Source organism: Sinohyriopsis cumingii, chromosome 15, assembly GCF_028554795.1.
Source record: "Sinohyriopsis cumingii isolate HCF-2022 chromosome 15, ASM2855479v2, whole genome shotgun sequence".
NCBI classification, from domain to species: domain Eukaryota; kingdom Metazoa; phylum Mollusca; class Bivalvia; order Unionida; family Unionidae; genus Sinohyriopsis; species Sinohyriopsis cumingii.
The window spans coordinates 104,260,088-104,274,389 of record NC_142975.1 but is presented as its reverse complement, the minus strand read 5'-3'; the positions used below and the strand labels follow the sequence as shown (position 1 = coordinate 104,274,389).

The 14,302-nt window shown below is 34.9% G+C and overlaps 1 protein-coding gene across 1 annotated transcript in view; it reads right to left on the bottom strand.

Annotated features, from left to right (window-relative positions):
* Positions 1 to 12,175, bottom strand: part of LOC149782411 (cell adhesion molecule CEACAM5-like) — a 43,932-nt gene extending 31,757 nt beyond the window's left edge. Inside the window, exon 1 of the mRNA XM_089935133.1 lies at positions 11,914 to 12,175. Within this exon, the coding sequence (XP_089791259.1) occupies positions 11,914 to 12,175 (262 nt within the window). The remainder of the gene's footprint in view (positions 1 to 11,913) is intronic.
* Positions 12,176 to 14,302: the final 2,127 nt, after the last annotated feature.

The window sequence follows — 14,302 nt, the reverse complement described above, 5'->3', positions numbered from 1 at the left end:
TGTCTTTAGTCAGGAATACAGTGAACTTTACTTTGGACAAGGTTAAGTCTAAAATATGATTATATATAACATATAATAATGGAAAACAAATTAAATATACATAACAACATATTACATACAAGTTCATTGTTATTTAAAACAACAGAAGAATGACCATCCATTCTGGAGTGTTTAAATTGGCATCAATTTCATTTGCATCCAAGAACATGCAAAGAGAAGTGTTCAAGTGAAAATTATTATGTAATATAATCATCCCTTTATAAGGTCTAGTGAAAGCCAAGATTTTCAAAATGACTGCCATTTGCATTAGGACTAGATATCACAGTGCATGATAATTAACATCCTGTATGTCACCTCAATATTTTTTTCATGACCTGATAGATATCATAAACCAGTATTTTAGTGTAATGCCATGTTGTTACAACTTTCAATTTATAATAAATAACCATAACAAGATTGTCAAGGTTGTCACTATGATGGCCATATTTTACTTTAGATCAGCATCAATTTCATTATGTATCAACCAGATATGGTAATGTCTTTTTGTGAAAGCTCCATGTAGTAATGAAATTCAGATTCAGAGATGTAGTGATTAAAAGATTGATGGCCTTGTTTGAGGTGTAGTTAGCACCTCCATATAGTATCATTGCAGACACAATAAATCTTTTAGTGAAGATACCTTGTAGAAGCATCCATTTAGGTGGAAAAATGATTAAAACAAAAACTGTCAAGATTGAATGCTAGATGGAATGTCAGTGGGTTCAAGCAGCATTTCTGTTTCATTCAAAATAATGGAAACTGTTTTTAAAACAATTAAGCATGTGTGCAATGCAAACAGCTGAAAATTGCTTTTATAGAAGGTTTTGTTTCCTTGTACATAGAGGTTTCCTTGTCTAAAAATAGACTGACAACATGTAATATAGTCATGAGATGTACCAAAATCATAATTTGACAGGTATGACTTGTGATTCTGTGTGTTGGTGGTCTCCCATTAATTTCTGTCATAATAAAAACTTCTGCCAATGGGATGAAATAGTTTTAACAGCAATGTATTCTCCTATTAGGAAATCAGTTATATCTCCTTTTCTGGAGCAATATATAAAGAAAGCAATTGTTGTGTCATGGATTTATCTCAAGGTATTACTATTTAAGATATCTCTAATAAAACAAAATAATTAAAGAATGAGTGACCCTTTTATTTATTTAATGCTAAGAATGTAATGTTATTATATACTAAAATACAATTAATATATGATGTATAATTTGTTTTCCTCCAGTTCCTTTGTTACAAAATAAGACAAGAAAATCATTATGTTTTGATTAGAAGAGATGTGTTGTCAAGTCCACTACTAAAATATCATTTCAAGGACTGGGGACTGTGGAGTACATGCTACATCACAATTATCCAATTTGCCCTTAGCAGGATGTTTTCATTCCTAATAATTACAGGCAACAACCCTCTTTCTTTCTTTCCTGAAAGAATTTCTGAAGACGAAAACAACACCTTGATCAAATATCAAAAAGTGTTATTTAAACTTTAGGTGTAACAATTATAAACAAAATACATATGTGTGACTGGAAAACTTGAAGTAATTGAAAATCAGTCACAAACCATTTCTGAAATAATTCAAAGCAAAATACCTAGTAAATTCAACCTATTCGCCAATTTATAAATCCATGCTAATAGAGCAAATATTATATAAAGTGTGGCTGTTAAGATGGACATAACTGTAGTGTGAAAATAGGCATGCTTCCCTTTTGTCTGCCAATCAAGCATGTGCTTTGTTAGACAACAGGTTATTGTAAATGTGTAGCCTATAGGTGCCTGATGTATACAGTGTAAGCTATCTTTCAAGTTACTGCATGTATCTATTAATATATGCTCACGTTTAAAATTGGCACAGAAATTATCTTTTTTTTAAATGTCATTGTGTTTGAAGCATCAAAATCAGCTGCGGCATCTTTGGCTGAAAAAGCTGTAGGGGATAAGATCACCGATAAAATGAAAGGTGAACAAACTAGTTAATAGCAAACTATGTCCATCCCAGAGGTGTTATCAGTAATAGTTATGTCAGTTCCAGCTCAATGTATAATAACTGCTACAGCAAAATGAATACTGTCTAAACATGGGCATGAAATCATAATTGACCTGGAGTTGGCCAGCCATGTGATAATGGGCATGCCTGCCACAGCTGACTTCACCACCAGCAAAGGTAACTTGAGTAAACTCGTTGACAGCCAGCTGGCCACAAGCAGGCTTACCTAACACAGAATGACATCCATGATGACCGTAACATGATTATCTTGTGTGTATTAAGATTTTTGTGTAATGGCATAGTATAAAGAATGTTGTACACAATGTATAATTCAGAATTTTAGACTTTTCTATGAGGATCCCATCAATAAGTCCATACAAATTCATAGAGTTCCTTAACCAGGATTCTCATTAAATCAACAAACAAGGCTTGAGTGTTTGAATACCAAAATAAGGATGCTTTAATCTGTTACCGCATAACAGTTTTATTGAGATCCATGGAAAACTACAGACATTAGTTGTACTGCCTGCCACTTTTGCCGTTGATGTGGACATCATGTTGGTCAACAATGGTTGTAGTCTATTTGAATCTGCAATGTACAAACTCAACAACCAAGTCATAGATGAAATTAACAAAGTCCCCATGATTATTATGATCAAACATCAAGTGATGTTCAATGATAATTTCATTCGTAGTACTGCCACTGACATGGTGTTTCAAAGACCAGGCTTTTGTATACATGATTATCAATGTAGCTGCGGTCATATTACCAAACGCTGATCCAGTATTTCCTGCTACTTACAGTTCATGTCCCTATAAACAATGCAATTAGAGCCATGTTTACTAGGTACAAAAATGCTTATTACAACAATGGATTTGTTACATGACAGGCTCTGACTGCTAATGGACATCAAATTTGCATTTTTCTCCTGATAAGTTCTTGTTCGGATTTTGTTACAATGTCCGCTCAGTTTTTCACAGAGTCAAACACACAATCAAGCTCAAACTGAACAGCCTAACTTTTTATTTCCATCCGTACATGGTGTTGGAGATGGGCAATTCCTATTGATAAGGTTTTCATTAAGGTTTCCTATATTCAGACCATCAGTGGTGCTTGAGAATGAACTTTAAAATCTGTTGATGTTTTCCAAGCCAGTGCATTTTGAGCAGCAACAAGGATTTAGAAACATCCATTACACATTTGCGGAAACTTATATGACATGGCAAATCACCACCAAAGCACGTCAATGTTTACAGTGTTTCAAAGAATCAAGAGTTAAATGATATGATTTGTGATCATCTCAACTTATCACAGAACCGTGTCAGAACCAACTATCGGCAGTATCCCGAGAGAGAACTCAAGTGCAATTTACACTAATGCCACCAGGACCTATTCATGTGTGTTCATCATGGCGATGCAAACATATTAGGACACTGATACTGGTACACAATTATCCATTGAAGAGTTCAGACATTTTTATCTGATTTACAATTTAGATCTTCCCAGACACAATCCTCAAGCGAAAGATCTATGTAGGAAATCGAGATCAAATGGACAGTAGATCCTGTGGCCACCAAAGATGATCCAGCTAATCCTGGTAACATGTTAGTGACAGGTACACATTATCATGCTATGCATTGCTGACCTCTGATTTGTTTTTCATGCTTGAAGTGATATTGGGTAACATGACCATAGTCATCCAAGATGACCAGTGATTTAAATCATCATAATTCAATTTTTAATTACCAAAAATGCTGATAAACAACTGAACAAATTGTAAAATGGCTGCATTATAATCAAAATGAAGTGTGCAGTGTGTAGTAAAAAGAAATCAAAATGTATGTCTGGTATGATGAAGCATGAAGCACATGGTGACTGGTGGGTTTGTACCTGATGCTCCAGGGGGCATCAATCAAATTGTAATCGTTGATGGTTATGGTAAACCCTGTGCAGGACAATTACCTTGACCACGGTTGCCCAGGAATAAATACACATGACCTTATAATCCTCTAGATAAGCAGCTGGAAGCGTCGAAAACCTTATGATGAAGCAGATTCAACCATATGAGACATGATATCTTGCTATTGCGATCATACTGAGGACAAATTAGGTCGCTACTGCCTAATGTTAGAAAAACTCAAGGTGATTAAACCCAGTTAGTAAAGAGAACATATCTATAATGAAGTTGTACGTGCCCTCATTGGTACTAAACAAACTTGGAGTCAGTACGACATGCCAAGTCTGGGTTAAAGGAAAGCATAGTTGTGTGGGCAAAAGTAAACATACTCATGTGAGTAAAGAGAAAACAATCACCATCAATAATGAAAAATTAGGAGATGAATTATATGCACCAGCAAGAAAAAACTTTCCATGGCAAAGAGTGATCACTAATGGGGTGGATAATATTCACACAGCTGATCCTGTAGACATCAGTAAGTTCTCAGAGAATAATGATGGATATAAGTATTTGCTAAACATCATAGATGTATGCTGTGAATTCACATTGAGTACCACTCACAATAATAAAACTGAATTGGTAATCAGAGAAGCATCTTAGTCAGTAGGGATTAAACCAAATAAACTCAGGGTGGATAATGGCAGAGAATTTCATAAAACATTCGAGGAATGGTTATCCTTGAGAGGAATGCATGAGTACTCAAGACATAATTAGGGTAAGTCCGTGGAGATTCAACACAGTGTTAAAAGCTAAAACATGTAAACATTTGACAAAGAGCGGCACAACGAGGTATATAGACATGTTACCTGGGCTCGTGTCAGAGTACTATGACACCAATCATCACAGCATTAAAATTACCCCAACTCAAGCGCGAGAACAAAAACATAAGGTTGCTGTAGTAAACGAGCATTATTGTCAAAGATGGAGCTGTTTACACCCATCTATTTCCTGAGAGCAACATCAGCATTCAAGTGAGAATCAAAGGCACTGGAAACGAAAATACTACTGCAAATGAGTAGCCTATAGATGTCATAAAAGAAACACTGCCTGATGCTCACATTTCAAATTGGCACAGAATTCATCTCATTTTTAAATGTCATTTTGTTGGAGAATTTGCATGCATGAATCCAGATTTGTTTAACCAGGGGTTGCTCAATTCCGATGATGATACAGGTTATATACCAAAGGTCGATTGTGAATATTCCACTAAACTTCATGTGAAGCATAAAGATTATCACCTGAAAACATTGTGTGTGATGATATGATCAGTCCAACGAGTCAGCAGCTGAAGGCGCAATTAAGTGCAGAAGTTAGCGTGCCAGAATTGGTGCCTAATCTGATGGACAAATGCTGAAACTCAGTACATTAAAAAAATCCAAATATTACATGGATTTATGGATGTGGGTGACTTTTATTCAATATATGCTTCAGTTTAAACTACATTCCTGGCTTAAAATGCATACCGATTTTAATGTCAAAAAATGAAAAAAGCCCAGTCAGATTTAGAAAGGATCTTTTCAAAACTTACGATAAAAAGCATTTTTGGCAAGACCATGGAAATTATACAAAAGTGTCTCAATGTTGAGTTGGTTAATGATGTGACCAGACAATGATGTTACTTTATGTAAATCATCATTTTTATACAATAATAACAGATCAAAAAGTATCCATTATCACTATAACCATGGGCAATAGTCTAATTCAGTAAACCAGTGTGGTTTTATCTAGCATAAATAGTATAGGTAATTATCTCCCCCAGCTTATGATGAAAAGCATTTTTAAAATAAAAATAAAAGTAGTCAACTAGTTGTGTTTTATCAGGATGAAAATATTTGATGATAATATAGCACCCATCCATAGTAAGTGGACAATAATCAGACCAGAAACATATCCATTGCAGATTTACCATGCTGGAGTTATCCAAACTCCTGATGTAAGGATTTCGTTACGGATTCATTAAAAAACAATATGCATGGTTGAATCCAGATCTGTTTAACCAGCGGCTGCTCAATTCTGATGATGATACACATTATATAACAAGGGTCGATCGTGAATATACCACCAAACTTCATGTGAAGGATTAATATTATCCATTAGCTCCTGAAAACATTGTGTATGATGATATAATCAGTCCAACGACAATGAGTCAGCAGCTGAAAGTAGAGGAGTGAGCGTGCCAGAATTGGTGCCTAATCTTATTGACAAACGGGAAATATCTATGCAGATTCATATGTAACATGAGAGCTATTCAATTTCTCAAATTATCCTCAGAACAGTGAATAATATGATCTGGTTAATAAGAAGGTAATTGGAGAGTTTAAAGATGAGACGTCATCGGTACCCATTGTGGAATTTGTCAGACTACGCAGTAAGATATATTCCATCAAATTATTGGATTGAAACATAAATAAGGGTCATGGCGATATAACAATATATCATCAAGAAAAAATTCACCCAAGAAGACTACTTAACAGTGTTACAGGCTGGGTTACAGAGAACTCTCATGAACAGTATAACATCAATAAATCATATATGCTCGCTCAACAAAATTGGATTGAGTTGTTATGCAATAAATGCTATATACTTGATGATGAAATATCCACACTAGTGCTTATAGCCACGTTGACATTGCTGACAAAAACCCAACCAACGCTGGTTTGCTAGTGGAGTTAAGATGATACTAATGGCAATACTACTGAAATTATATCAATGTTGCTGGCATTATCGTAAGCTTTTATGAATATCTGGCTGCTCTACCTATGGGGTCACATAAATAAACATACAACCACTTTTTGACTCGAAATTTCTTGTATCAACAGATTTAAATGATTTTTCTTTCACTCACCATGATTAAATGACTCCCTAATGTTATAGAATTGATAGTTGGTAGTTGGTTGGAATGTAATGTACTATCACAGGATGATATGACTGTATGTAATTCAACATTTTTATAATAACAGATCAAAAAGTATCCATTATCACTATAACCATAGGCAGTAGTCTAATTCAGAAAACCAGTGTGGTTTTATCTAGCATAAATATTATAGGTAGTTATCTCCTTTGGCTCTTTACTTCATCATGCTACCTTAAGTATGAACTCATAGGCTCACCAGGGAGATCAAAAAGTGTAACCATACATCATTTTTAATATACTTGTATGTACATCAGCCATGTTCAATATAATGCTCTTCACAAAAGAGACAATTTAACTCAGATTATTAGCATCAATATCACCGTCAAAACTCCAGTGGAATACACTCAAGTATAACAATACATTCAACCCTTCATTCTGCAAATGTTGACAGAATTCAAATGAAAATGGATAAATTACAATAAATGGAACACAACTTAAGCTGTGGTAAACACATTACTTTACATAAGGCAACTATATGGTACACTTTTTTCCTACAAAATGGAAAGAACACACACAGAGTAAAGATGATTAGAAATTAATGGTATTACCAAAAAATGGTGGAATTGTGAATTTGTATTTTAACGTACACCTGCAAATTGATCAAATTTGATTGTTAAATAGCAAAATGGCACGTTCATCAATTCTCTGAGAATAAGATTATAACTGGGTTTCTGAAATAATCATATGTGCGGCACATTAATGAAAGCTAAAGTGGAATAATCAGTTGCTAACTCAACATACAGTACGCATAATAAATAATAATGCCATGCAATTGTTATGTCCAGTGTTCTCACTTGTCCAATAAGTGTAAGGGGAAGCACTACATCTCTCTGTAAGGTCACTTGTTTCCCCATCACCATTGTTTCTCTTCCATACTCTTTGAATGCTTCTTTTACTTCCAAAGAAAATCACTTTGAAAATGTATAGAAGCAATTATCAATAATCAATTAATGTATTATGTGTATATCTGCACATGTGCCGGGTCCCGGAGTGGCCGAGTGGTCTAAAGCACTCTCCGTTATGGAACACTGCCATCTCACCTCTGTCTGCATGGGTTTAAGTCTCGGATTCAGCTAATGTGGGTAAATTTGAGAAAGCTTGCCAGTAGCGTCTCGTGGATCGGTGGTTCGTTCTGGGGTTTTCCTGGGCTCTTCCTCCACCATTAATACTGGCCGCTATGTATAGCCTATCATGTGCTGAAAAATGGCATTAAACTCTACAACAGCACATGTGCCGATTTGCACACAGATATGTATTATCAAATTTAAAATGAGCTCTCAAGAGTTTACTATATTATTTCAAGTTTGAGATTTTATTCAGCACCTTGTTTGAACAGTCACATAGCCATTAAATGTATATACAGCCATTTCAAAAAGTACATGTCAAAGAAAACTAGCTCATCAGGGCCTTGAACTGGTGATGGATAAAGAAGAAATTCTTCCAAGTAAAGATATAGAGTGCTGAAATTCAACTCATTCAAGCTCACAGACAGATATATGTTGTTGTTTTTTTAAAACAGGCCCTTCCAGGTTTATCATAGCTGACAAACTCAAAATAAAATGATTTATTATTGATCGTCAGGCAAGCTAAAATGCATGAAAAATCTAATACTTTACATTCTTTTATTCAAGATTCTCCTCTTTGGTGCTGATGACCATATTCTAATAGCACACAACAAACCAAAAGTCTTCCATTTATATGCTCCACCAATATTACAATTAATTTTTGCAAAGTTACAACTTTCATAATTTCTAGAGTGTGTGATTGTCTTTCCTCCTTGATGTAGCTATGTTTGAAATCTAATTCTTCCTCTTAAGTTTCACTTTGTTTGACTTTCATTTCAGCTTTGGAGTTTACTAACATGTGTAAAAGAATCATTTCTTTGGACATTATCATTGCTGTTGCTATGATACTGGGGTAAAGAAATAAGTTATATGTTACATCATATGAACCTAGTGATACTTTTTAGAAACTAGTAACACAATTATTTTTGAGGGAACATGGTTAAATAAATGTGTACAAATTCCTTAACATTCATTCTGACCTAAAACTAGACATAGTGGATATAAGATCTTAAAATTTAAGACATAACCATATGCTAAATTGGATTAACTTCCTTATTACCAATGCTGCTGAAGAGATCCTAAGCTCTGCATAGCAGCTCGGGTCATCACTTCAGATGGGTCAAGGGCAAAGTACCAGAAATCAATGCATTTGTGGGCAAATGATAACTTGCAACCTGACAATTTGGCTGTATTGGACAATATTGTTTTTAATTTACCTTTTAATTCACTGATTTTATAAACTACAAGAGTCCCTTTAAGTAACTGATTTTCTACTGACGAACATAAATTTCCAAAAATTCACGGTTTAAAATCAGCCCTTGGATGAAAGATCAGCACCATTTTCATTTCATACCCAATTAGACACCATTAAAAATCTTTAGGTGAAACCCCATGTAAATATTACTGTATATTCATGACAGGTAGCTGTAACAAGTTTTCAAGATGGCTGCCATGGTGGCCATTTTGGACAACAGATTGGCACCAACTTTATTTAGAACCCAGGTGACATGTTAAGAAGTATTTTATTGCAAACTCCATGTTGTTATGACCATCCAATCAGAAAGATATTAAGCAATATCAAGATTTCCAAGATGGCCCCTGTGGCAACTATACTGTATATTTGAGCAGGACCATTTTCATTTAGGATGAACTTGACATTGTAATTGGTCATCTGGTGGAAACATCATGTTGATATGACTTTTCATTCATAATATGTTATCTGGTGGAAATGCCATGTCGATATGACTTTTCATTCAGTAGGTGTAGCTATAGCAAGATTTTTAGGGAAGTTGCCATGGAAGCAACACTGGACGTCAAAATCTGCACCAGATGCAATTAGAAACATCTGTACAATATAAAAAGTGTTTAGTGACAACTCCATTTTGAAATGATTATCCATTCAGAAGGAAAAGTGATATCAAGATTTTAAAGATGGTTACCGTTGTGGCCATACTGGATATCCAATCAATGCCTTTATCATTCTGAACTATGCTTGAATGAATATATGTATGTTTTATGGCAATCCTCAAAGCAGTTTAGCAATTGTAGAGATAACAAACTTGTGCTAATGGACAGAATGATCTACAGCAGAAAATAAGATAAGAAACCATTCATAATCTGTTCTTAGAGCATAAAAAATACACATACTTTGCAACAAACGCTTATGAAAGCTGTGGCATTATAACCAGAAAAGTAACTGTATGTAGCTGACACTGATTCAAAGATTTTGATGAAGAACTTGAATTCACTATGATACTGGTAGCTATTTTTGATTATAAAATAGAAGAGATAATTCATAAAATGGATAAAGTTGGCAAATTGCTTGTTCTTCATAGCTGCCTGAAGCTATCTGACAGACTGGAACTTCAGGGATAAACTTTGTATACAACACTGTCATATTAAATGAAACCAAAAATACTGCATACGCGGAAATGATAAAAAGATTGATGATAACACATAAAGATCAAAATGTGTTGCCAACAAGTGCAGGGTATTATCTTCTGGCCAAATGTGTCTCAAGCCATAGCTAGTGAATATCTCAATGAGATGTTTGTCAGGACAATCACATGCAAAATCACAATGAAACCTTGCTACCCATGAAATTCCAGTCAGCCAACAGAAAAACATGAAGGACAGCCCTATCTACTTTTAGTGGATTATTCATATGAATACTTCAGAATCTCCAAATTACCAAACATGAACTGTAAAACAGTTGTGATTACACATTGCAAATCACAGTTTGCATGGTAATGAATACAGCTTGGATTAATGACTAATAATGACATGCATGAGATTTACACCCTGTTCAAGTTGGCAACTAGGTTAGAGTGAGGACTTGAGATTCACTGAAACTGGGTCTTATTGATGGGGGATATTATACACACATCATTGTGGAGTGAGGACTGGAGATTCATTGAAACTGGGTCTTATTGATGGGGGATATTATGCATACATCATTGTGGAGTGAGGACTTGAGATTCATTGAAACTGGGTCTTATTGATGGGGGATATTATACACACATCGTTGTGGACTGAGGAATGGAGATTCATTGAAACTGGGTCTTATTGATGGGGGATATTATACACACATCGTTGTGGATTGAGGACTGGAGATTCATTGAAACTGGGTCTTAATGATGGGGAATATTATACACACATCGTTGTGGATTGAGGACTGGAGATTCATTGAAACTGGGTCTTAATGATGGGGGATATTATACACACATCGTTGTGGATTGAGGACTGGAGATTCATTGAAACTGGGTCTTATTAATGGGGGATATTATACACACATCGTTGTGGATTGAGGACTGGAGATTCATTGAAACTGGGTCTTATTGATGGGGGATATTATACACACATCGTTGTGGATTGAGGACTGGAGATTCATTGAAACTAGGTCTTATTGATGGGGAATGTGATACACACTGTACATCAATGCAGAATCAGATGGACACTCTTGTAAGAGAAATATACGCCATTTAATAAAGATCAAGATGAATATGTTGATGCTGAACCTCATTCAAAATTTGCATTGCAAGAAAATCAAAAGTAGACATCGGATAATAGCCATATATAACCTAATTTAGAAGTTATTTTCTCTTTGTAATTTAAACCTTAGTTCATAAATAGTACTGCTTACTATAGTAGACAGACAGACAGTAATACGATGCCATAAATATACAGAAAGACAATCAATAATACCAAACTTTACTCACCTAAAGCTTCAATATATGGAACTACTGTCTATCAAGATACAAATGTATGCAGTATTGGCACTACACAGAAACCAAGGACAAATTTTAGGAAATAATGTACACAAGTATATAAAAACCTGCAATAACAACGTATCATTTTCCACCAATCACATATCTGCTTGCTTTGACAATAATGTATATAATATTCATCAAGTAAATTAAACAACATACGTATATACAAACCTGCAATAGCAAGATACTGTTCCCCAGCAATCACATTTCCAGCTCCTCCTTTGGAAACAACATACTGGTACATACCAGCACTCTCTTTTCTCAAATTTGACAAAGTGAAGGACACAAATCCTTCTAAAATATTGCCTATGTATGTAACATCAGGAGCAGTGTATGATGGATTGGCCTGTCCAGGAAAGAAATCTAGAATAATTACATCATTCGGATCCTTCAGATTTCTGAGGGAATTTATATCTCTGTCAGTTACTGTCATGTTCATGTGGACCACTCCTCCAACAACACCAACAGCTGGACTACCTGCATGTATAAACATCAGATTTGATAAACTTTGTGAAATAAAGGGTGTAAGACTAATATAAACACAATTTGATACATGGCTTTCTAAAAGCTAAGCTCTCATAAAGATATAATGTCATGACAATCCTAAATCCTGATAATGTTTAACAGCAAAAAACAGTGTAATCACTAATTACAAAGTTGACCTCTAATTTATTTAGTCACCATTAGTTATTGTGAATATGTTCTTTCAAAAATGAATTCTGCCTAAAGCAATCCTAGCAGCTTTTCCAAACTAAAGATCTTTTTCCAATCGGCAGGAGACTTAGAAAAACTATTAGAATTATGGACTACTCTTAGGGCAGGATGATTCATTTCCTTAGGTAATGGTAGCATAATGAGTCACACATTGTGCCTTTAAAAACACACACAACTTTAACAAAACACCTTGCTATTTTGGAGCAGCAATGATGGAAGGTTACATATCAGTAAAAGATCTGATGAAGGATATTCTCATATCGTTCCAGGATGAGGATTCCGATAAGCCTAAAAAGTATCAATCACTCTAACTTCATGGGCTAAATTCCCATAAGAAGGTCACTTGAATGAGGAGATACCTTAAGACCCTAACTGGACAAGGCATCTATCTTTACCATCCTGAGAACAGACACGACTGTGGCTGGGATCTTTACTGTGGCTGGGATTTTGGGAGAAAGTCAGCTACTGAAGTGAGCGTATAAAGTGACCATATCTAAAGCACAATGTTTTAAAACAAAACTAAATTTGTGTCAAACTGCTGATCATAAAACTTTACTCTGTGTGAAGGGGCAAATTTCTGGTGATCTATGATGAACACATTAGTTTGAGACCAGAGAACAATTAATCAGATTTATGGAGATGAGCACCTTGTTAAATTGCTATACTGCAAGAATTTCTAAATATCTGGTTTGGTGACTGTGGTGATTTCTAATTACACTTTTGTTTATATAGCAGCCAGCCAGACTATTAGGGACACGGTAAACTTTGATTTCATACTCACTGTGGAACTGTCAAAAATTGAAAATTTCCATGAACCTGTAGGCGCAACACAGAAGGTCAAATTGACCCAAGATTTGGCGCCTGGTTATAAAAAAGGCGGCAAATATATTTAATCCTAATTGGTCATGCTATATCAGGGGCATGTTTCACACACTAAATTTCCTAGTTTTAATATTGCCACATCGAAAATTTAAGCAGTCTAAGCTTTTCTGCAAGAGAAAACAAGTGCAAGAAGACTCTGAGAGTAAATTTGGGAGAAATTATCTCGTAAAAATTTTGTCTACAAGGACTGTTGTCAGGAAAACCGACAAAATATTTGGCAGTAGAAGCAAGGAACGTTGAAAGCAAAGGTAGTTGTGACAATTCCATGTAATTTGTAGATGCCATATATAATGCTTTGCTGAATTTATTTACATATACAGCTATATTTGCATGAATCTATTTGCCAAAGACTTACAAAAATGGTACTAACAGCTGCTTCGCTTGGCACTCATCATTAAGAGGTTAGTGTTAGGACTGGTCGGCCTGGTGTCAGGTTAATGTGACTGGGTGGGACATCATGCTACATGTCTGTGGCATGATGCCCCAGTGCTAGACATCACTATAAACAATCACACTGCAGACATCATAGCAATATGAGGGAAATTTTTTAAAAAAATCATTAAAAAATCTAAACCACACACAAACTCATTAGTCATGAATAATTATTATTAGTTTGCTTTGTTATTCTTTACATTATAATTCATCTTAAATAGTATTTACAGTCACAGGCACTTGTTTTTTTTAGTAAGGATAAACACTATTGAGAGGGTTATAACTCTACAGTGCTTTGTTTGCCCGGTTTTCAAATATCAGACGAAAAAATATAGGAAAAATGAAAAAAGAAAGATAAAATAAAAACTGTTTTGAAAAGTTGGCAATGCCTGTTTTGATTTCTTATTCCACAATTCATCCATTGTCAAGAGATCATTCTGAAAGAAGGAACAAAATGACCAGCGTAATTTGCAATATTTCTCTTTATGCTTGTTTTCCAGAAGTGTTTCAATATAGAATTCAAATAAACTTT